The 26127-nt window shown below is 42.8% G+C and overlaps 1 protein-coding gene across 1 annotated transcript in view; it reads left to right on the top strand.

Annotated features, from left to right (window-relative positions):
* The window catches only part of LOC115204996 (GPI ethanolamine phosphate transferase 2-like), a 97735-nt gene extending 72091 nt beyond the window's left edge, over positions 1 to 25644 (top strand). The window contains exons 9-12 of the mRNA XM_029770567.1: positions 6202 to 6504; positions 9967 to 10021; positions 11114 to 11300; positions 25506 to 25644. Coding sequence (XP_029626427.1) covers positions 6202 to 6504; positions 9967 to 10021; positions 11114 to 11300; positions 25506 to 25644 — 684 coding nt within the window. The remainder of the gene's footprint in view (positions 1 to 6201; positions 6505 to 9966; positions 10022 to 11113; positions 11301 to 25505) is intronic.
* Positions 25645 to 26127: the final 483 nt, after the last annotated feature.

The following is a 26127-nucleotide window of genomic DNA, read 5'->3' as shown; positions in this document are numbered from 1 at the left end:
CCAGACATAACAGGACCCATGTCTTCTGAAAAAGGATTAGCAGGCAATGATTTACATTGGCTCGTTTGATGTTACCGGACAACTTTTAGACATAGTGCCAATGGCGGGGAACACTGCATCGCTTCCAATTATTGACCGGATGTGTCTGTGATGAACTGAAGTGAGGTCCCGCCGCTGGAGGCGCCGCGACAGGTTTACTTTTTGTGTCTATGTCTGTGTCAGCATGCCTTCAGAAACCGAAGGGGGGGAGAGGAGGGAGCCTTGTGGGGTTCCTTTTTTGTGACAAAACCCGACGGTCTGGCAAAAAAGTAGAGTTATAATGGCTATGTCCTGAATGGCACCCTGTTCCCTATTTAGTGCCATATGGGCTCTGGGCAAAAGTAGTGCACGATATAGGGGATAGGGTGCCATTAGGTAAGCAGGCAAAGACTTGGGTGACAAACTACCCTATTGATGATAAACGCACGTTACGACCAGACGAGATCTCCAGCAGTGTGCCAGTCTGCTATTGGATTAGCATATACAGTCAGGTCCAACATTATTGGCACCCATGGTAAAGATTAGCAAAAAAGACTGTATAAAATAAATAATTCAAATATTGAGCTATATTGTATGCTAAAAAATCTTGGGAAATTATATTCGTTTTTACTAATACAATTGCTCAGGGAAAGAGATTTTGTTTCACAAATATTTTTCTCAAAAAGATATGTGTCAAATTATTGCCACCCTTGTTTTCAACACCTTTCAATACCTCTCCTTGCGAGGAAAATGGCACTGAGCCTTTTTCTAAAACCTTTTATGAGATTGGAGAACACTTTGGGAGAGATCTTAGGCATTCCTCCGTACATAATCTTTCCAGATTATTGGGATCTTTCGTCTGCGCTTCTGGACTGACTATTTCAATTCAAACCACAATTTTCAAGTGCGGCGACTAAGATGGCCTTTCCAAATGCTTATTTTGTGGTCAACTAACCGCTTCTTTGTGGATTTTGATGTGTGCTTCGGGTTATTATCTTGCTGGAAGATCCACTTGCAGCCAAGATTGAGCCTCCTGGCAGAGGCAACTCGTTTTTTGGCTAAAATGTCCTGGTATGGGTAAAGTTCACCGTTGACCTTAACAATGGTCCCAGGACCAGTGGGAGCAAAATAGCCAATAACATCCAAGATACTCCTCCATATTTACAATAGGTATGGGATTCTTTTTGCATTTGCATCTTTCTTGAGATGCCAAACCCACCGCTGGTGTGCAAAAGAGATATATTTTCGTGTCATCCAACAAAGGTAAATGCCTGACGTTTGCTAAACAGCATTGGCACTTGGATCTGAACTGGTTAGATGACATGAAACTAGAGCTATTGGCCGTGCACACCAGTGGTGGGTTTGGTGTTGAAAGAAAGATGCAAATGCAGAAGATACCCCCATACCTACTGTAAAATATGGTGGATCTTTGATGTTATGGAGCTATTTTGCTTCCACTGGTCCTGGGGCCCTTGTTAAGGTCAACGGCCTAATGAACTTTACTCAGTACCACAACATTTAACATAAAAGCCTGGATGCCTCTGCCAGGAGGCCGAAACTTGGCTGCAAGTGAAGAAATGGTTAATTGACCGGGGAAAAAAATTGTCCGTCTGTCTCCAGACTTGAACCCCATTGAAAACCTGTGGTTTGAATTGAAGAGGGCAGTCCATAAGCACATACAAAGAATATCAAGGATCTGGAAAGATTCTGTATGGAGGAACGGTCTAAGATCCTTCCCAATGTGTTCTCCAATCCCACAATTAAGGTGAGGTATTAAGAGATATAAAAAACACAGGTGCCAATAATGTTTACTCCTATTAAAGGACCTCCTATTGGAGGACCAAAAAAAGACGATACCGATTAATCGGCCGATTTTTATATATATATTTGTAATAATGACAATTACAACAATACTGAATGAACACTTTTAATTTAGCTTAATATAATACATAAATCTAATCAATTTAGTCTCAAATAAATAATGAAACATGTTCAATTTGGTTTAAGTAATACAAAACACAGTGTTGGAGAAGAAAGTAAAATTGCAATATGTGACATGTAAAAAAGCAATCGTTTAAGTTCCTTGCTCAGAACATGAGAACATATGAAAGCTGGTGGTTCCTTTTAACATGAATCTTCAATATTTCCAGTTAAGAAGTTTTAGGTTGTAGTTATTATAGGATTATTTCTCTCTATATCATTTGTATTTCATATACCTTTGACTATTGGATGTTCTAATAGGTACTTTAGTATTGCCAGCCTAATCTCAGGAGTTGATAGGCTTGAAGTCATAAACAGTGCTATGCTTCAAGCATTGCGAAGAGCTGCTGGCAAATGCAGGAAAGTGCTGTTTGAATGAATGCTTACGCGCATGCTGCTGCCTACCACCGCTCAGTCAGACTGCTCTATCAAATATCAAATCATAGACTTAATTATAATATAATAAACACACAGCAATACGAGCCTTATGTCATTAATATGGTCAAATCCGGAAACTATCATTTCAAAAACAAAACGTTTATACTTTCAGTGAAATACGGAACCGTTCCATATTTTATCGAAGAGGTGGCAGCCCTAAGTCTAAATATTGCTGTTACATTGCACAACCTTCAATGTTAAGTCATAATTATATAAAATTCGGGCAAATTAATTACTGTCTTTGTTAGGAAGAAATGGTCTTCACACAGTTCGCAACGAGCCAGGCGGCCCAGACTGCTGCATATACCCTGACGCGAATGCGCTTTTGTTAAATCATCACCCGTTTGGCGAAGTAGGCAGTGACTCGATGATAAATTAACAGGCACCGCATTGATTATATGCAACGCAGGACAAGCTAGACTAGTAATATCATCAACCATGTGTAGTTAACTAGTGATTATGTTAAGATTGATTGTTTTTTATAAGATAAGTTTAATGCTAGCTAGCAACTTACCTTGGCTCCTTGCTCCACTCGAGTAACAGGTGGTCAGCCTGCCATGCAATCTCCTCGTGAATTGCAAGGTAATCGGCCATAATCGGCATCCAAAAATGGAGATTACCGATTTCTATGAAAACTTGAAATCGGCCCTAATTAATCGGCCATGCCGGTCGACCTCTACTACCAATAATTATATATATTTTCCTGTCAACGGAACATGAAATACGGTAATATGCTATGCTTCCCGGAGTCATGTCTGAACAAGGACATGGATAATATACAGTTCACTGGGTTTTCTATGCATCGGGGGGTTGGTGTGTGTCTCTTTGTTAACAACAGCTGGTGCGCAATATCTAATATTAAGGAAGTCTCAGCTTATCTTGAGATTTTCTAACTAACTCGCTTGAATTGGAATACCTCATGATAAGCTGTAGACTATATTATTTACCATGATTGTTATACCATATTTTTCCATAGCGGTCTATTTACCACCACAAAACTATGCCAGCACTAAGGATGCACTCAACGAGCTCTACAGGGCCATAAGCAAATAAGAAAATACTCATCCATAGGCGACACTCCTAGTGGCCTGTGATTTTAAAGTAGAAAAACTGGAATCTGTTTTACCTAATTTCTACCAGCATGTCACCTGTGCAAAAAATAAATACAACTCTAGATCACCTTTACTCCAAACACAGAGACCCATACAAAGCTCTCCCTTGGCCTTCATTTAGCAAATCTGACCAGAACTCTATTTTCCTGATTCCTGCTTACAGGCAAAAACTCAAACAGGAAGTGGTCCGATGAAGCGGATGCTAAGCTACAGGACTGTTTTGCTAGCACAGACTGGAATATATTCCGGGATTCATCCGATGGCATTGAGGAGTTTACCACATCAGTCACCGGCTTCATTAATAAGTGCAGTCTGTAATAACTACATGTTTCAAGCAAACCACTATAGTCCATGTGCCAAGAACGACAAGGTAACCTGTCTAAATGACTACTGCCCCATAGCACTCACATCTATCTGTAGCCATCAAATGCTTTGAAAGGCTGGTCATGGCTCACATCAACACCATTATCCCAGAAACCCTGGACCACCTCCAATTCGCATACTGCCCCAACAGATCCACCGATGACACAATCTCTATTGCACTCCACACTGCCCTTTCCCACCTGGACAAAAGGAACACACACGTGAGAATGCTGTTCATTGACTAAAGCTCAGCGTTCAACACCATCGTGACCTCCAAGCTCATCACTAAGATAAGGACCCTGGGACTAAACACCTCCCTCTGCAACTGGATCCTGGACTATTTACATTGACCCGCTATTATTATAATAATGAATTTGTTTATATTTTTTGCACTGGCTCTATGCACACTCAGTAGACTTTACCAACCCACTCATACATACTACACTGATACTCCAACACACATAACACACACTACATAGACTCACACACACACGTGTATTAATGCCACACTCTAACACATAGACACACTTTCACACTCTTTGACACTCTTCACCCACGCTGTTACTTTGTTTATTATCTATCCTGATTGTCTAGTCACTTTACCCCTACCTACAGTACATATTACCTCAACTACCAAGACTGCTGTTACTCTGTTTATTATCTATCCTGATTGTCTAGTCACTTTACCCCTACCCACAGTACATATTACCTCAACTACCAACACTGCTGCTATTCTGTTTATTATCTATCCTGATTGCCTAGTCACTTTACCCCTACCTACATGTACATACTGTATTACCTCAATTACTTCAACTACCTGGTACCCCTGCACATTGACTCGGTACTTGTACACCTTGTATATAGCCACGTTATTGTTATTTTATTGTGTTACTATTACCTTTTCTGTATTTAGGAAGTATTTGTCTTTGTAACTGCATTGTTGGGAATGGGCTCGTTAGTAAGTCTACACCTGTTGTATTTGTCGCATGTGACCAATAAAATGTGATTTGATTAGAATGTTGTTCCTGACTGTATATAGCCAAGGTTTGCCACTTATTTTGGATAGCCATAAGCAGACAGTACATTAAATCCCGGCCAACCCCAACAAATCTGATAAATTGGCAGATGTGAGACCATTCCAGGCAAATGCTGTTGCGATTCAAGTACCCTCAGTCCCTCAGCTCAGGGACCTTGAAGCAACAGAGGGAAAGAGGGATGATGAAGAAAGGAGAGATGAACAAAAGAGAGGGTGTTTTTCCCCTGACTCGGTTTACACAAACAGAGTTCTGCTTACGCGTCCGTTTTCCCCTCTGCTGAGCTTGCGGCATGGTGCGTCCCTCCCGCTGATGCATGAGCGGCACTTGGCGAGGACGAGCCACTCCCTGTGGAGCAGCGTGTTGCCGTGACACGCTACGGGGGGGGCGTCATTCCCCCTGTCCTGCACACAGCTGTGTTTATGGAAAGTGATCACTGCACCTTCTTTTGTTTGTTTAATAATTCGTTTTATAACGTTTCCTTTACTTGTACCATTTTGAGGGAGTGTGAGAGATGGAAAATGAATACTAAAATACAGACAGTCAATAGATTTCAATAGTCAGTCAATAGATGTCAATAGATTTGAGTGGCCCTGAAGCACGTTACACACATTCTGTCCCTGTGTGTTTTAGCTGCTGTCCCCAATGACAGTGTGTTAACTTAGTGGGATCAGAGTAGTCCACTTACTCACTCTGTCAGGCTCCCTCTGAGTACTGAGTCAACAACAAGCCACAGTTCACAGGACCAGGGGGAGTACTTTACAACTCAGTGTGAGGGGGGCGAAAACACACAGACACACAGACACACACATGGTCCTAGAATAGAAATAGACTCTCTCTTTGTTGTTGTTGTTGTTTTGCTTTCTAACAGCTTTGGTCAGGATTTTGGGGACGCCATCAAAAAGCCTTCTCTTTCTAGGTCGGGGGCATCTATGCTCCCTGATATGTTATTGTGTTAAAATGACTTAGTTTTTATACCATCCCTCCATCTCCATGCACTTGTGTTACTCTATATAGGTTTACAACTAGAACATGTATTGACCGTGATTTTAATTGCAGCCTTTATCTTGATCGTTTTGGTTACTCTGTATTAATTGTATTGCTTTGATGCGAAGTCAACTCTATGCTGTGGTTTGGCCAATATGTTTATGTGTAATTAGTTGTTTATATTCCAGTAGCGGCCTGTGAGCGTAATATGACATCTTCTCTTTGTCTCCTTATCTCCTGTCCTCCATTCCTCGCTCCTTCTCCCCTAGTCTCCATCCCGTGCCGGCGGCGGTGGGCGGTCGCTGTCGGAACTTGACGTTCTGCTCCTGGCGGGCACAGCTGGCCACACCCTTAGCCTGTCGGCCAGCAGCTTTGTGGAGGAGGAGCACCAGGTCTGGTACTTCCTGCTCAACACCCTCTGTCTGGTCGTCTTCCAGGACGTCTGTCGCAAGTACTTCCGGGAGCGCAGTGCCAACATTGGCGTCGTAGGGTGTTCGGAGGACGAAGACTGCCTCCCTCCCTCCAAAGACTGCCTCCCTCCCTTCGCCAAACGCTCGCTCAACCAGACCGGGGTGCAGTGGGTTCATCTGCCTTACCTGGGACACTGGCTTAACAGGTGGGTGTGCTGAGGTTTGAATAGACCGGAACACTTGCTATGTATTGTTGTGCCATACACTACCATATAGTGGTAGTTGAATATATTACATTTTCTTCATTTGAAGCGTCCTTTAGGATATCAGCGTTTTTGTTAGTTTGCTTTTTGCCAGTTCAGATCCACTATTTGATACATAGACCAATTCATTAAAACAACATCTTGCACAATTCTGCTTTGTAAGGCCATCGGCAGTGCTTTCATTGAGAAGCGGTAGAACAAGTCTACTGCTTGAGTATAACAGTTCCTCCATCTTTTATTCATACTCCGATCATTCACTCAGATCTGGGCCCGGTTTCCAGCTTTCAATGGTTTTCACGATGCATCGTTACTGAAGTGCAACATGTAAAGTGTTGGTCCCATGTTTCATGAGTTGAAATACAAAATCCCAGAAATTTTCCATACGCACAAAAATCGTATTTCTCTTCAGTTGTGTGCACAAATGTGTTGACATCCTTGTTATTGAGCATTTCTCCTTTGCCAAGATAATTCATCCACCTGACAGCTGTGGCATATCCAGAAGCTAATTAAACAGCATGATCATTACACAGGTGCACCTTGTGCTGGGGACAACGAAACGGCACTTTAAAATGTGCATTTTTGTCACATAACACAATGCCACAGATTTGTCAAGTTTTAAGGGAGTGTGCAATTGGCATGCTGACTGCAGGAATGTCCACTAGAGCTGTGTCCAGAGAATTTAATGTTGATTTCTCTACCATAATCGCCTCCAACGTTGTTTTAGAGAATTTGGCACTACATACAACTGGCCTTACAACCACAGACCACGTGTAACCACACCAGCTCAGGACCCCCACATCCGGCTTCTTCACCTGCGGGATTGTCTGAAGGGACTGAGAGGAGTATTTCTGTCTGTAATAAAGCCCTTTTGAGGGAAAAGCAAATTCTGATTGTCTGTGCCTGGCTCCCCAGTGGGTGGGCCTATGCCCTCTAAGGCCCATGGTTGCACCCCTGCCTAGTCATGTGAAATCCATAGATTAGGGCCTAATGAATTTATTTCAATTGACTGATTTCTTTATATTAATTAAAATCTTTGAAATTGTTGCATGTTGCGTAATTTTTTTGGTTCAGTATATATCAGGCAGTGTGGTAGGAAGGCCCAGAAAAATTATGAATGACTGCAACCACCCAAGCCATAGACTATCCTCTCTTCTTCCGCACAGAAAGTGGTACCGGTGCACCAAGTCTGGCACCAACAGGCTCTTGAACAGCTTCTATCCCCAAGCAATAAGACTGATAAATAGCTAACAAAATAGCTAACACGGACGATCTGAGTAAGCCTTGTATCTTTATTGACCTTTTATTGTTATTTTTTCACTTTCTCTATGCACACTCACTGGGCCCTACACACACACACACACACACACACACACACACACACACACACACACACACACACACACACACACACACACACGCACTCACTCCACCATCTGCTCACTCACACATAATATGCACATACATTTATACTGACTCTACACACACGCACAGCCACTCACATATAACCTGCTGCTACTCTGTTTATTTTATATCCTGTTGCCAAGTCACTTTACCCCTATACATATCTACCTCTATCACTCCAGTATCCCTGCACATTGTAAATATGGTATTGGAACTGACCCTGTATATAGTATGCTTACTTACTTATTGTGTTCTTCATATTTCTTCTTATTTCTGTTTTTTTTATAGTATTATATTGTCATTGATTATTGTATTGTTGGATTTTGAGTTAGCAAGAAAGGCATTTCACTGTACTTGTGCATGTGACATTGAAACTTGAAACTCTCATATGCTGGTTTTCCAATCGAGTCTTTCACCTGGTTTGCTTAGCTGCCACGTACTCACTCCCTCACAAATGGGGTCAACGTGCTTCATTGTCTGCCCATGTATTGTATACACTCAGTCATTATTCGTCCTTGGAGAGCTCCCTCAAGGCTGCAGAACTGCCACACAGACAGATGGCTAGTCCGGGCTTGTCTCCCAGTCTAAACCAGGGCCCATTCCACCCTATTAGATCTGTGCTCTGGCCAGCACAGTGATTCAAGACTCAGTTAATTGCTTGGTTGGATGCGAGAGGAAGGAAGCCTAAATAAAGAAAAATGTGCAAAAAACTGAGATTTTTCCCACAGGATTATGTGACTTGGATGTAAACAACCAGGGAAAGTTCATTTGAAGTATATGGTCAGCCCTGGAATGACTTTTCACATAATATAATTGAATGATTTGCTCCTTTAACAATTTTGCAGCATCATAACAATTAGAGCACTCAGAGGTTAAGTCTTAAAAAGATACGACCAGTGAAGTTCCGACAGGCCAGAAAACTTGCAATATGTAATTTTTCTTACCAAGCTTCTTTGTAGCGTTGCCTAGGCAAAGTAGACTCTACAATATAGGGACAAATGTGAAATCCAATCTACCTCAGGGCTCCAATTCATTTTAGCAGACTCAACATGGCATATAAAGACTCAGAGGTTATACTAAGGAAGGCATGAAGTGCTCAGACATGACATGCTCATGACAAGTCTTGACCGTATTATAATGCATTGCCCTCATGGCCTCTAACTAAATTGTCACCATGTTTCAATAAAACGTTGACATTCAGTAGTCTGACTTCAAAGTGAGTGAGATTCTGAACATACAGAAAACTTGGTGAACCTACGGTACTGTACCTTGACAAAGGATTTAGGCTAATGAATGAAATAAGATACATTTTATAGACCAGGAGAAAGTGCAGTGAGTGTTATCCGTTCGAGCCTGTTGTCTGTTAACTTACCTTATTGTCTCTACAGCACCATAATGGTGGCTAGTTTCCTCACAGCAAGGATATAAATAAAAGTGGAGTAACTCCCGTAGGAGCTAAAAGAAATGAATCATATCTTTGGCTGTCTCTGCAGGTAGCATTCGTCTGTTCCTTTCCATTGTATGTTAAAAGCCTCTCTCTGACTTCCCTGTAATTCTTACATTTTACATTTACATTTTAGTCATTTAGCAGACGCTTTTATCCACAGTTAGTGCATTCATCTTAAGATAGCTCTTTGAAGCGGTAGGGTTTCAGATACTCTTTGAAAAGGTTGGGTTTTAGATTTCTTTCGGAAGATGGGCAGGGTCTCTGCTGTCCTAGCTTCAGAGGGAAGCTGTTTCTTCAGTGAAAAAAACTCAAGACAGATTTTAGGGCCAAGATAACAAACCTTAATAGCCTCCGAATCAGAGCCGGAACAAGATTGTTATCCATGAAGCATCGTACACTCGGATTCTCGGAGAGATGAACAAAAAATAACATTCCGTCTGGCAGAAAGTTTGAGGAACCGTCAGTGAACCCGCTGTTCTCATTGTTGAACCCAAGGTTTTTCTGTTCCATTAGCATTCTCGCGGTGACACAAGTAACAAGATGAATGCCCTGCGCTGGGGGCACCAGGGTCAGCGTATCGTGGAATTAGAATTTCCTTCTCGCCGTCATTAGCTGGCCTTTACCCTGTCTGGCGCTGCCCCCTTTTCCATATTCCCCCTGTTCTATGCAGAGTGGGTACGCTGGGTAATGAGCTCGGGCATCGTTCCTCCTTCATGTTCCCCTAAGGTGTCCGCCTGTTCCTCTTCCCTGACCCAACCCCCTGCCCCGATACCAGGGCTATACTGTTCTTCTGGTGTAGCTGGGCTGCGTCTAAAAAGTTGAACATGGTCTCCTCTTCCTTGTCTCCTCTCTTGCATTGACATGAATGCAAAGAAGGGTACATGAAAATAAAAAAAAGTAGATGCTTACTGGGAAGCTGCTGTCACCAGTCCAGTTCTTTCTCATCAGAGTAGATGATGTGGAGGAAAGGAGACGAAGAAGGAAGGTCCCTTCAAGCTATTTTACCGCACACCTTCTTACTCTATTGCTTGCCTGAGATTTTCACATTTCTTTCCATTCTCAACTTGTTTAGGATTAATTGCCCTGTCCCTACTAACATTGAATGGGTGTGTTTAGACAAGAAAATGTAGCCAAAACAGCTTTACATCAGCTGTTGTAGCCAACATCTGGGGAGCATTACAGACTTTTCCCCTTAGAATACTATGGTGATTTGATTTGAAAATCGCCATGTTTTGCCCTTGAGTGACTTCTATTCGAGTACTTGTGAGAAATGGACTTGCAGATGTGTAATCTTTCGCATTACTGTAATGAAGGTGTAAATCTTGAGCCAAGGACTTTCTCTAATTTCCACTAGCCCTTCCTACGTAGAGAACAGTGGGACCTGAGTACAGTGAATGTGCTATTCTTAGTTAGTACCCCCGTCCTATTTTTCAATGTATGACTGAGGTGTGAGTCCAAGGAAATAAGCTCCTATGGAAAGATAAGGGCAACATTTTACCAACGCAAAACGCCTCTGAGCTCTGCAACAAATAGCTTAATGCTTTCAATATTTCAGCCCTAAACTGCAATATTGTTCAAAAACGAATGGCTCTAATTAGTGTGTAGTTAGTGCAGTTTTACAGTGGTTTAAATGTTCATGTGTTCTGTATCTACAACTCAGAACACCGGACGGTGCTGTCCTTGTTGGCCGCCATGTCATTGGCTCTTATCTACTTCCTGGTCCAGCGGCGATGTTCCTGGGTCTCCAAGATTGCCCTGGCCCTCGGCCTTCTGGGTGTCTACAGCTACCGGGCGGCTGTGGGCAACGTTGTGTTACCATGGCAACATTCCAGTGGAAACATGTCCAAGTAAGTTTTCGCCGACTATTATGTGGCAAGTGATTACTCTTTCCCAATCGCCCTTTAATGCAATAGAGGTTTTGCATCAAATCTGAAGAAATGCTGGATTGCATTTGTCTGTGTTTGTTGAGCCTTTTGATAGGTGATCACATCATACTAGTTAATGAAGGCTTTTGTCATGAGCCAAAACGGGTCGCCGAAAAATGTGTACTATGTCATCCATTTTGTATGATATGTTTCGTCCTGCCCCCCCTCCAAAAATTTTTTTACGAATTCCAATTCGTACAATATGTTACAAATTTGTAAGTGCTTAAGATCCCGGACTGCATCTTTAAGGCCTACATTGGGATAAAATACACAGAAATACACAGAGGAAGAAAAACTTGGAAAAGAGGACGATCACTTTGTTTACCCCTGTGCTTTTGATTTCTAATCACCAAATGTGGAGCTCCTTCGCCCTGCCACTCAGATCAATGCCTCCCTGCTTGCCTGCCTGCCTTACTCCCTCCCTGCCTCTCACCAGCCCACCAGCCAGCTGCAGCCCGTCTACAGCCCCACTGCAAGAACACAATGAGTACGCAGGTGCTACTGCCCAGTTATCCTGCCCCATTTCCTTGTCTCTCACTAGACGTTTTCCCTCCCCCCAGATCCACGCTCTCCTTGACATTCTCTCTACTCCCACCTAATTAAAACCTTAACCTCTCACCCCTACCCACCCTTACCCCTCACACGGGTGCGTTGCACAGTCCAAACAGGAATCGGGCGCACTCCAACGCTCCGTATAATTGACAACGCCACCATGCAAAGTCGCCCAGTCATTAATCACCACAGGAAGTTGTTTATGCTTGCGCCGTGGTAACCTCCTGGCCTTCCCATTTAAGTTGAGTCCACAACAGCAACGGCCCCAGCTCGATCACTCGCAGTCAGGCTAATCTGGTAGCATGAGGCCCCTTCATTCCTTTGTGCCTCATCATACTGGACCCACATTGCTGAAAGAGGGTCTTCCACACTGACTCGCTATGATAGTTCAGGCTGCATTTTTTTGGGCAATTGGGCTTGACTGACAGCAAAAAAAATGGACAAATTGAGATTTCATTTTCTTTAATGAGGAAACAATTCTTGGTATAGCTCTCTATGCAGTCGTTTTTTTCTCCCAATAATAACTTAATCGTCCTTCTCCTGTCCTTAGCTTTAAAATCATACAGAATAACCTGTGACATTTTCTGGTATTTGCTGTAAGTAGCTGGTACGTATGGATTGAGTGCCCACATTTATTCCTCCCTCTATTTCTCCCTCCTTTCTTCTATTCTTTCATCTGTTTCACGTGAGGAAATGTTCCACCAAATGCTTCCAAAAGAGCATTGTAGAGTCAACAAAAAATGGAGGGAAAAGGGGCCTTGGAATTTATGGGTCTCCTGCTGTCTCGCGTTTTGCTGTCGTGCCGCCCGTCCTCGGCCTGATGAGTGGCCATGATTGATATGGCCCTGCAGACGCTGTCGAGTCATACCCCCTACCAGATGGGGTCATCAATCAGACCATTTTTGTCATTTAGAGAAAGCGGAATTGTCATGTACCTCCGGCATAAGGAAAGCCATTCTGGGAAGTAATGTGGTTTAAGAGGCACTTTGAATCATCAAGCTTTTTTGTAAGTCACACCTTTTTTTTTAAATCACTTGTGATTTTGCTGTTGTTAATACAGGTTGTTGTTCATTTTTTGTTCCCCATGTAGTTTTATACTGTATAAAATTTGACCTCACATCATTATAGCGTTGGTAGGCCAGTATTAAAACTGGTCTGTGTATGTTGTACCACATTTTAACATTTACATTTTAGTCATTTATCCGACGTTCTTACCCAGAGCCCCTTACAGTTAGTGCATATATCTTAAGATAGCTAGGTGAGACAACCACATATCACAGTTGTAGTAAATACATTTTTCAAGAAAGTAGCTATCAGCAAAGTCAGTGCTAGTAGGAAAATACTGGTGCAGGTTCCCATACATTGACTAAGGTGAAAAAGCCATGCTACTCATTCTCACTAGTTCAGCTAATCCTAAATGTAATCAAAATTGGGTTTTTTTGGGCTACATCAGATGTCACAAAACACATATGATTGGCTCTCAATGTGAATGTAATTTGTGACATACGGTACTGAATGTCTTTGGAGGGTGGAGTACTCTCTTTGTGACCAGCCTTTATCTGCCCCTCTGATATGACCCATCCCCTTGTTAAATGACAACGTGGAATCATATCTCAGCCCAGTGCAGTTAATGTGAATTACAGGAGTGGCTTAAGGGCCAGCGTTGTCTCTGTGATGAATACATCTCCCAGCAACCCTGGGAGGCTTCTGTGTTATCTGAACACACTTGAGTTGCTGTGAAGGGCATGGAAGCGTTTGTGTTACAGCACCATACTGAATAGAATAGTACTATAATACTTTCTATATTAAATCAGAAATGTGTATTTTGTGGTTCTACTCCCATCTCCCCCAGATAACACACAAACATAGTCCAATCTTGAGAGCAGCACAGGGTGATCCGAATTTCAACACCTCTGTGTTTTTGGGTTAAGTGCCTTGCTCTATGGCACAGCAGCAGTGGATGTTGCACCTGGGATCTGAAACCAACAATTCCTCAGATTCTACTTTTTAGAGAAATAGTGTAGTCAAAATCTGTATTGTAGTCAAAACGAAATCTTATTTTTCTTCAGCAGCCACTACAAGACAAGTATGTACTGTCAAATATTACTCATGATAACATATGGGACTGGAGAAAAAAGTCCCTTAAAAATGAAGTGAGGCACCAGAGTTGACACAATGCTGGCAATAATGTAGAGGATACTTGCATTGCATTGTTCCAAATAGCATTATTGCATAGTTACGTTACTAGTCCCTGAGATGTCATAGCAATACAAATGTTCTCCCGAACATCACTTAGCTGCCAGCTGTAATTCATTTCTATTGTTCTGGAGATTTTGTTTGATATCCCATCTTTTATAATCCCCTTCCTGTGAGGAAAGGTAAAGATTGAGAGATACTTAAGCAATGTCATATTTCTCATAATCCTAGAGAACCACCTTGTGTTCAGAGAGTGGCTGAGTAGCTGTAAACGTTTCAATGGTATATCAAGGTTATTGTTTGATCGTTTGGACCTTTTAGTATAGGAACACTTGCTTCGAAGCCGAAGAGTTACCACTAAACCTGATTTATTTTCCAAAAATTACTCAAAATAACTCTACTGCAGAGCACATAGAACTGACACACCACGTCAATCGAGGTGTCAAAAATTGATGAAACGTCTTCAAAGTTCTGTTGTGTGTTCTGTCAAAGCACAGTTTGTACTAGAAAACAACTACAAATAGTATCTCAATTGGTTCCTGCAGCGCTTTACACCTGCCCTGGAACAGTCGCTTTATTTCTTATCCTGGTTAAATGTTTGTTGTGCTGACACTTCATTTGGGAACGTTTATGCATGCAGATCCCTCATGAAGATGCAAAATAATTCTGACTCTCATCGTAGTCTCTGAGTACGCACGCAATGCACATTGCACATTACACACACACAAATACACACGAGGTGATTGCAAGTGTCATGGATGAGGCTCAGTCTCTCTGTCTCTAAAGACATGCCTGGATAAGAATGAAGCTCATTGTTCATACACACATTCAGCCTTTAGCCTTTTCATGATCTCCTGTTCTCAGCCTCTGTCACAATCATAGAATTTAGTTCAGAATGTTCATGTTATATACAGTGCCTTCAGAAAGTATTCAACCTTTTGAATTGATCACATTGAGATGTTGTGTCTCTGATCTACACACAATACCCCATCATGTCAAAGTGGATTTTCAAATGAAATTCAATGAATGAAAAATGAAAATGTCTTGAGTCAATAAGCATTCAAACACTTCCGTCATTCCTAACTCAATTTCCGGAAATGTATCAGGAATTTCACCATGAGGCCAATGGGGACTTTAAAACCGTTACAGAGTTTAATGGCTGTGATAGGAGAACTGAATATGGGTCAACAACATTGTAGTTACTCCACAATACTAACCTAAATTACAGAGTGAAAAGAAGGACGCCTGTACAGAATAAAAATATTCCAAAACATACATCTTGTTTGCACTAAAGTAATACTGCCAAAAAATGTGGCAAAGCAGTTCACTTTTTGTCCTTAATACAAGGTGTTATGTTTGGGGCAAATCCAATCCAATACAATACTGAGTACCATTCTCCATATTTTCAAGCATAGTGGTGGCTGCATCATGTTATAGGTATGCTTGTAATCATTATGTACTGGAGAGTTTTTCAAGATAAAAAATAAATGAAATGGAGCTAACCACAGGCAAATTCCTGGAGAAATACCTGGTTCAGTTTGCTTTCCACCAGACACTGGGATATTAAGGCCAACTCTACACTGGAGTTGCTTACCAAGAAGACAGTGAATGTTCCTGGGTGGCCTAGTTGCAGTTTTGACTTAAATCGGCTTGAAAATCTATGGCAAGACTTGAAAATATATGTCTAGCAATGATCAGCAAACAATTTGACAGAGCTTGAAAAATGTTGAAAAGAATGATGGGCAAATATTGTACAATCCAGGTGTGCAAAGCTCTTAGAGACTCACAGCTGTAATCACTTTCAAAGATGAGTCTAACATGTATTGACTCAGGTGTGAATACTTATGTAAATGAGATATTTCTGTATTTAAATTTCAATACATTTCCAAACATTTCTAAAAACCTGTTTTCACTTTGTCATTATGGAGTATTGTGTGTAGATGGGTGAGAAGAAAAAAAGCAATTTAATCCATTTTGAATTCAGGCTGTAACACAACAAAATGTGGAATAAGTCAAGGGGTATGAATACTTCCTGAATTCACTGCATTTCAACATTCTCTTCAATTTTTGTTCAATTGTTCACAAAATTATTTTTGTTCATTTTTGTGTGGTTATGATCTCTGTCAAAACCAAATCTATTCTCAAAATAGAAAGGCATTTGAGCACCGAGGATACTACAGTTTGTCAGTCATGTTGTCCCTCTTACAGCATGCTACTCATTAGCAAGTAATGAACATGCAGGTGACTATTTACATTGTTCTCCCGAAAAGTGACAGAAAATGATCATTACCTAATCATCTTTCCAATCCACCTGCCACTGATACTAATGTGAGGTGTCCTGGCAGGTGTCTCGGATGGGTTTGGAGACACGTCCTCTCTTGAGTGATCCATTGCGCTTCACTCTCCAGATGGTAGGGCCGGGACGACACCAGTATCGGAATATATTTTTCAATGGCAAAAATGAAAACACGAAGCAGACACGTCTATTTGGTCCTTTAAAAAAAACTATTTTATGAAAAATAGTGTGTGCTATAGCTTGGAAAATAAATAAATGTGACTGTGGATGACAACATAATGATGTTTGTTTCCAACATTAGGGTTGTTTTCCTGAAGAAGTTTGGTATTTCATTAGGATCCCCATTAGCTTTTGCGAAAGCAGCAGCTACTCTTCCTGGGGTCCACACAAAACATGAAACATGACATAATACAGAACATTAATAGACAAGAACAGCTCAAGGACAGAACTACACTAACAAGTATGGCGATGCTGGTATCGTCCCGGCCCTACTAGATGGCTGTTCTGGCTTTTTGATGACTGACGTCAGGACGCACCCATCTTCTTCATTCAAGGCTGTGGGATGTTCCCATCGCTGTCGTCAGTCAAGTTAACTAGGATACACACCTTGTTCAATAACCATTTATTAATCCTATTTCTTTTACTTTTAGATTGTGGGAATTGTGAGATATTACTGCACTGTTGGAGCTAGGAACACAAGCATTTCGCTACAACCGCAATAACATCTGCTAAATATGTGTATGTGACCAATAAAATGTGATTTGATTTGAACCAGTTATACAGGTACTGTAGGAAATCAGACAGAGACAGACTGCCAGACAGACAGACAGTGGTATGGACAGTCAGTTTATTAGAGTGTGTTGGTTGTTCTGCCGGCGTCTAAATGCCAGGGTTACATTTCTGTGTGTGGTTTCCCCCGTGAGCATGGTATCATGTCTGCATTTGCTCGTTCTCTACCCATCTCTGCCGCTCACCCCAAACAACACACACGGGCCTCAACGTGGCATTTGTTTGCCATAATTCCAGCTCATTTCATTTGCTGATTGTGTTGCTCTGAGCAATAGCATCCAACGTAAGCCCGCACACAGGCGCCTGTAGAAAAGCCAAGACACCACCACATTTACCTTCACACACAAAAACAGACTCCTCTACATCCTCACATAGTCAACCCAGCTAACAAGTCAGCCCAGCCCCCCAGCCATGCTTAGAATAAATACAACACAACAAGAATTTCCAGCTATGCTTAGCATAAAAACCATGAAGGGCAGGGATTCTCTCCACATCTGATTGTGTTAAGATAAAACATTTGAATAATATAAAAGCGAGAGATGTAGCTAGGGCACAATTCCAGAGTTAGAAGGAACTGCTGGCCATTCATCTGAGGGATGAAGGTTGCAATACAAACCCAGTGAATGAATAATACATTGGCAACACCTGCTTGACTCCCTCTCCTAGTGAACCAGACCCTTATTCCACTCCTATCACTACAGGCTCCTTAAAATTCAAGGATGTTTTGTCCCTTTTGGGAACACGCTGTCAGTCTAGTCGTGTTTGACAATAAGGCGGCACTTGAGTGTTTATACTTTTATAGACACCTTGTTTAGGAAGTGAGGTCTGCCTGGTGAGGTCTTTCCCAGCAGGCTAAACAGGTTTAAATTACATCATAAAACCAGTTGTACTTTCATTATGAAGTCATTTCAAGCATGTTTTGCCCACTAGGTAAGAGTAGTTTTATTGATAATTAGTTGTAATCCCATTCTACTCTGCCTCTCCTTCCCTAGGTACCGCAGCTAGCAGTAAAAATGGCCTAATCCATGTTTATTGTTTAGGTGCACATTTCCATATGTATATCTCTCTATAACACACGCACGCACGCACGCACGCACGCACACACACACACACACACACACACACACACACACACACACACACACACACACACACACACACACACACACTGAACTAAGGATTGCAGGGGGTTTGCTGTTTGGCAGACTGACTCTATCTGCACCCTGTCACTCCTAAGGGTCCTCACATTAAAAACTTCTGACTTGTTCACACAACCCTGTCTCCATGGTTACCTGCCAGGAGGCTACGTGGCATCTACTGTTGTCGTACCTTTTCCCGATGAGCGATGACGCAGAAAATGTTCTGCGTGCCATAATAACAGGCACAGAAATCATGATTCATTCATCCGTATGGATTTTAGTCAAAGCAGATGTCCTTGTGACTTCTGCTATTACTAATAGCACACATGAATTTGAATCAAGAGGCTGGGAAACGGACTTGTATTTATCTTTTTGGACGTATTATCTTTTTTACGAGGTTGTTGGTGTTTGTCAGAATTGCATAAGTGTGTAATCGGAACAGTTTAGTTGGTCAGTGTCAGAATTAGAGGGCACACCTCAGCTGAAAGGAGAAATGACTGTGTTTATCTGTGTACTTGCTTTCATCATATCAATTGCTAGATTGGCTTGCCCTTCAACTCCCCACCTTGTCTAGAATCCAGCGGTCTTGTATCTTGTGTACATGGTGCTTGCTCAGGTCTTAAATAGTAATTTTTAAGACATAAAACAAATATGGAATTGTACACTACAGTCTGGAAAAGGTCCAGGGCCTCATTTCTAAACGTTGCGTAGGCACAAAAGAAGGCATGCGCCACCTTCTAAGCAAACTTTGGGATTTATTAAAAAAAATTTGACTGGAGAATTGTTACGAACCGGCTCTGAGTTCGCAACAAAAGGGAGACAACGTGGAGACAAGGAGTATCAACATATATATTTATTAAATAAAGTAACTAAGTAATTAACAATGGTGTGTGTAATCAGTAATCAGTAGTGAAAGTGAGTGTTTTGCATACCTGAATGTAATAATGCAGAGTGAAGAAAGGTGCCAAAGCAAACAACCAAAACACCACAACTACCAAAAACAACAAGGTGTCTGCATGGAGAGAGTCTCTTTCAATGACTGTGGAAGAGGTCTCTTTATCCTGGGACACACCCAAGCCCAGGTGTTTCCCATGTAGCTGACGACCCTCCCAACTCCGCCCACTGGCATCCTAATAAGGAACAAGAGCAAAGAGAGAAAATACGGCAGACAGAGTGGGAGGGTCGTCACAGAATGTGTGGTCCTCCACGGACACTTTGACCCATACGTACGCACATAAACTGGAGAAATGAGAACTGCGACTCCGATGGCGGAAGGATGAAACTCGAAACGCTTTGAAATTGATACCATTGTGTAAAATAAATCGAAATATTACCTCTGACCTATTATATATGAAGAGTTCCCTGGAGTGCACACAAAAAAAAACACACAAAAAACCTGATTTAGGATAATAAATAGAAACGGAGATATCTGTTTTTGCAAAAGAACCCCTCAAATATGTTGTACAGTTAAAATTGGGATCATATTTCATTGGATCTGTAATTATTAAACAATACTTGCATGTTATGAAATGTATTCTCAGAAATAATAAGGTGAACTGTAGGACAAATTATGTTTAAACCGATGCCGTTTTCGATGCCTTTGTCGGGCAGATACGAGTGCACAGTTTCATATATTGTTATCACGTGTTCGTTGCGCAGAACTGTCAATGTGATAATGGCCCTGTCATTGTCAGTTACAATCAGGGTAATTACCACACCTGAAGGTGTTATGCAATTGGGTAGCTTTGACAATCAAATGGATGGGTATAAAAAGGCATGCAATTACAATGCGTAATGACGCACAATGGCTGCTTTGGCACTGTTGGAAGATTTGGCGAATGGAAGAATTCGGAGAGAGCGAATTCTCAGAGACCAGCCAGATTTACTGGCCAATGATGATGAGTGGCTTAAGAGCCGGTTCCGATTACCAAGAGCTGTTCTCTTGGATCTCTGTGCTATAGTGGGCCCAGCTTTACAGAGAAGCACCCGCAAAAACCAAGCCGTGCCTGTCCCACTTCAAGTCCTAACAACCCTCGGATTTCTGGCACTTTTCAAAGGGATTGGCTGACAGGTCAGGGATCTCTCAGCCAACTTTTAGCCGCGTTATGCCAAACGTGTTAGGAGGTATAATTGGATTGACACACCTCTACATAAAGTTTCCTTACACGGTGGGTGAACAGGCAAATAAAAAAGTGCAATTTGCAGCAAAGTCCTGGTTTCCCAAATGTAATCGGTGCTATTGACTGCACTCATGTTGCTATAGGGGCACCGAGTGATAATCAATTTGCTTTCATTAATCGAAAGCGTTATCATTCCATTAATGTCCAAATCATATGTGATGCGGACATGGTACTGACTAATGTAGTGGTTCGGTGGCCTGGGTCAACCCATGACTCATTCACATGGAGCAACAGCAGTGTTGGGTGCAGCCTTGAGGCCAGAGCTGTGCGTGATGGCTGGCTTCTAGGTACGGATGAGTAATGTAGAAATTCTAAATCAATTGCAATTTTCCTCTACTGCAGTGCCTAACCAATTCACTAACTTTGCAAGCGACAGTGGATATTCCCTCAAGCGGTGGCTGCTCACCCCTTTCACCAATCCACAGAGCGCAGAGGAGAGGAACTACAACGTCCGCCATTGGCAGGTACGCGCCGTTGTGGAGCGCACCGTCGGGCTTCTGAAGGGCAGATGGCGCTGCCTCAGTTTCTCAGGCGGAAACCTTTTGTGCAAGCCCGAAAAGGTCTGCGACGTTGTGAGGGCGTGTGCAGTGCTACATAATGTGGCACAGCTAAGGAATGTGGCTTTACCCCCTGACACTGTTGGTTGTGTTGGCCCCGACCCCTATCCCCAGGCGTTTGAACCAAGCACAGCTGCCGTGCGGCAGCGTGTGGTTGTGATGCGTCGCTTGTAAGAACACAATGTATGGAAAGAAATAACACTATTTATTGAGTAATTCTTTCAATGTACAGCTTATGTCACACAGAACATTTTTTATTTCCTTCAACTCCTTGGCAACCTCATTAAAATCGGCGATGGTGTCTCTTTGCATTTGCAGGACTGCGTCTGTGAGGACACGGCCATTGGTGGGTTGTGACGCACAAGGTGCTGTGGAGACGCCAGGCCTGGGTGCACTCAGCTCCTGCTCAGCTGCAGCACCACCGACCCCGCTGGAACACTCAGCTCCGTCTCAGCTGCAGCACCACCGACCCCGCTGGAACACTCAGCTCCGTCTCAGCTGCAGCACCACCGACCCCGCTGGAACACTCAGCTCCGTCTCAGCTGCAGCACCACCGACCCCGCTGGAACATTCAGCTCCGTCTCAGCTGCAGCACCACCGACCCCGCTGGAACACTCAGCTCCGTCTCAGCTGCAGCACCACCGACCCCGCTGGAACACTCAGCTCCGTCTCAGCTGCAGCACCACCGACCCCGCTGGAACACTCAGCTCCGTCTCAGCTGCAGCACCACCGACCCCGCTGGAACACTCAGCTCCGTCTCAGCTGCAGCACCACCGACCCCGCTGGAACACTCAGCTCCGTCTCAGCTGCAGCACCACCGACCCCGCTGGAACACTCAGCTCCGTCTCAGCTGCAGCACCACCGACCCCGCTGGAACACTCAGCTCCGTCTCAGCTGCAGCACCACCGACCCCGCTGGAACACTCAGCTCCGTCTCAGCTGCAGCACCACCAACCCCGCTGGAACACTCAGCTCCGTCTCAGCTGCAGCACCACCGACCCCGCTGGAACACTCAGCTCCGTCTCAGCTGCAGCACCACCGACCCCGCTGGAACACTCAGCTCCGTCTCAGCTGCAGCACCACCGACCCCGCTGGAACACTCAGCTCCGTCTCAGCTGCAGCACCACCGACCCCGCTGGAACACTCAGCTCCGTCTCAGCTGCAGCACCACCGACCCCGCTGGAACACACAGAGACTAAAAACAATAGAAAATGTCACAATTGTTAGTGTAAATAAATGTTTAAACAACTTGAATGCATTTGGTTTACTCTTTTCAAACGAGGGAATACTAATTACATAACTGGATCATCCAGTGCGTCTTGCATGTCCGTGTCCCCCCCACTCAGGAGGGATTCACCTTTACTACCGGCAAGTCGCTCATCAAGGGAGGTTGAGCTCCGGTGTCCCCTATCCCCCACCTGTGGCACAAACACTTTGTCTGTGTAAGGCTATTCGCCTTTTAGCCTACACTTATATCGGAACATTTCTTTTTCATTTCTGAGAGGTTCCGACCTTCTGAGCCAGCAGCATTCACAGCGTCCGCCACATGCTGCCACTCTAACTTTTTGGCATTTGTAATGCCCACACTGTGTCCACCAAACAATATATTTTTTCTCGCTTCAACCTCCCCTACAAGAACACTGGGTGAAATTTCTTTTTTTAGCCTTTCTGTTGGGATTTGCCGTCATTGTCGTCATGCAGTCAGTATGGATGAATATTAATTAGGAGCGTTTCACTGACTATTTATAAGCAACTATGGGCGTTAAAAGGATGGGATAAGACGCTTGCTCACGTGTGGCAAATTTCAAGTTGATTGTGATTTATAAAGGGAAACTGGCGTGGGACGTGCGTGCGCACTGTGTTATAAATCAGAATATTTTTGTGTATAAGCACTTTCTGTGTTTCGTCCGTACGCCAACTTTTGACGTGAATCCTCCGCACAGTTTAATAAATGAGGCCCCTGGACTTTTTTGAACGAAATAGATACAAGATAGATGAATATTAAAATAGTCTATGCCAAGCAAGATGGGCCTAAAACATTTCAGTTCTTAAAGAAAAAAATGGGGCATTCGATCAGCACTCGCATGAACAATGAATCAGTCATCTCCGTCAATCAGTCAGGAACAATGAATCAGTCATCAGTCAATAATTGCTGCAAACGAGAAAGGTCGAGGTTTTGACAATGTGTCCGTTAGCTTTGGGAAAATTCTGGGAAAAGTCTGTATTTTTATTATCTGACATGGACAAGCTCACTTTGTATTGGGCCTCAGTCCAACATTCTTTTTATTCACCTTTCCCAGGTTTAATCAGAGTACACTTAGCTCTATCCACCTACCCTTTATACTGTCAAATGGATCAATCATTGTTATTTTCAATATAAAGTATTCAGACCCCTTGTCTTATTCCACATGTTGTTGTGTTACAGCCTGAATTCAAAATTGATTAAATATTTTTTTCTTGTACCCATCTAGACACAATACCCCATAATGACAAAGTGAAAACATGTTTTTAGAAATGTTCGCAAATATATTGAAAATAAAATACAGAAATATCTCATTAACATATTGAGCTCATGTGCATCTAATTTCCTTTTGTCATCCTTGAGATCTCACTACAACTTGATTGGGGTCCACCTGTGGTCAATTCCATTGATGGACATGATTTAGAAAGTGACACACCTGTCAATATATGGGCTCACAGTGCATGTCAGAGCAGAAATTATACCATGTCCAAGGAACTGTCCGTAGATCTCAGAGAGAACCTCTTGGATATGTCTGCATCAGCTTTGCACATCTGGATTTGGGGATTTTCTCCCATTCTTCCTTGCAGATTTTTTTAAGCTCTGTTAAGTTAGATGGGGAGAGGCAGCAATCTTCAAGTCTTTCCACAGATTTTCAATGGGATTCAAGTCTTTGCTTCGGCTGGGCCACTCAAAGACTTTCACATTCTTGTTGTGAAGACATCCCAGCTTGGCTTTGGCTGTATGCTTGGGGTCATTGTCATGTTGGAACGTAAATCTTCACCCCCAGTTCTATGCACTAAAGCAGGTTCTCGTCAAAGATTTGCTAGTATTTGGCTCCATTCATTGTTCCCTCTATCCTTGCCAGTCTCCCAGTCCCTGCTGCTGAAAAGCATCTCTATAGCATGATGCTGCCGCCACCATGCTTCACGGAAGGGATGGTGTTAGATGGTGATGAGCTGTGCCTGGTTTTCTCCAGACATAGCACTTTGCATTCAGGCCAAAGAGTTCCATTTTTGTCTCATCAGACCACAGCATCTTTTGCTTTATGCTCAGTTTTTTGTGTGACTTTTTGCTAACTCCAGGCATGCTGTCATGTGCCTTTTTCTCAGGAATGGCTTCCGTATGGCCACTCTCCCATGAAGTCTAGATTGGGAAAGTGCTGCAGAGCATGTTGTCCTTCTGGTAGGTCCTCCCATTTCAGCCAAGGAACTCTGTAGTTCTATCAGAGTGGTCATTGGGTTCTTGGTCACCTCCATGACCAAGGTCCTTCTTGCCTGGTTGTTCAGTTTGGTCAGACGCCAGCTCTAGGCAGTCTGGGTAGTTCCATATTTTTTTTCAATTTCCCAATGATGAGACCACTGTGCTCTTGGGAACTTTCAACTCTCTATAAATATTTATATATGATATATGCCTCATCACAATTCTATCTCTGAGATCTACGGACAGTTCATTGGACTTCATGGTATAGTTTCTGCTCTGACAACTGTGGGACCTTATATAGACAGGTGTGTTTCTTTCTAAATCCTGTCTAAACAATTAAATTGGCCACAGGTGGACTCCAATCAAGTTGTCGTGACGAAGGAAATTGGATGCACCTGAGCTGAAAGAGTGCCATAGCAAAGGGGTGTGAATATTTATGTAAATTAGATATTTCTGTAATTCATTTTCCCATTTCTAAAAACATGTTTTCATTTTGTCATTATGGGGTATTGTGTGTAGATGGGTGAGCAAAAAATAGATGTAATCCATTTTGAATGCAGGCTGTAACACAACAAAATGTGGAATAAGTCAAGGGGTATGAATACTTTCTCAAGGCACTGTATATATTTTTTAAATGACATTTTTTGCAGCAGTGGCAACTATTTTTTTATGACTATAGGGGAAACACTGCTGCCATTCTTCACCAAAACTGCAACTGCAGATGCTTCTGTATTTTGAAAGTGTTGTGTTAGCAGTAGAAACTGGAGAACAGCTCAAATAAAATGTACGGACAAAACATTTTACATCAACAAAAAAGACTCAAGAGAAAGTAAGACTAACTAAATCTAAAAACTGGACCTGGGGCTAGTAACAGGCTCTTGGGCATTCAGATGGAGTGGCCAGCCCTTGGACACTCGCGTTCCTTGAACAATGTTCTCAACAGGCTAACCACTTCATCTCATCTCTTTTCTCCTCAGGGGGACGATGAAGGCACGCTTCGTGTACGTCTTCATCCTGGGCATCTTCTTCACGGGCTCCAAGGACCTGCTGAGGTCCCAGGTCATCACAGCCGACTCCCGGCTGAAGAGCAGGGGATTGTGGGAAATCTACAGGTAGGTAGCCTACACGGCAAGTAGCCTACAGAATAGAGAGGTGGGCTAGCAATCGGTAGGTGGCAATTTTGAATCCTGTTCAGATTTTCATCTGATATTCATGTACATTGTTTTATTCAAACTTTATTGAACCATGCAAGTCAGTTTAGAATAAATAATTGTTCTTATTTACTCATATTACATAGTTATTGGACAATAAATAAATCTTCTTACAGTGGTGTGGTTCTGTTGGTGGCCCTGTTGTTCCGGGCACACAACCTGCCGGTGCTATGCTGCTGCCTGCTGGTCCAGTCCCTGATGGCCCAGTTCATCTGGAAGAAGCTCCACTACGATGCTGCCCAGACCACCATCATGCACTACTGGTTCGGACAGGCCTTCTTCTACTTCCAGGTAACGGGCGGTTAGATTATATAGTATTCATTGTGGAGTATGTTACTTGTAACCTGGCTATGCCTACACCTGGCTATGACTTTTTAAGAGAAAGTTT

The sequence above is a fragment of the Salmo trutta genome, chromosome 13 (genome assembly GCF_901001165.1).
Source record: "Salmo trutta chromosome 13, fSalTru1.1, whole genome shotgun sequence".
Classification (NCBI taxonomy): domain Eukaryota; kingdom Metazoa; phylum Chordata; class Actinopteri; order Salmoniformes; family Salmonidae; genus Salmo; species Salmo trutta.
This window is presented reverse-complemented; position numbering and strand designations above follow the sequence as displayed.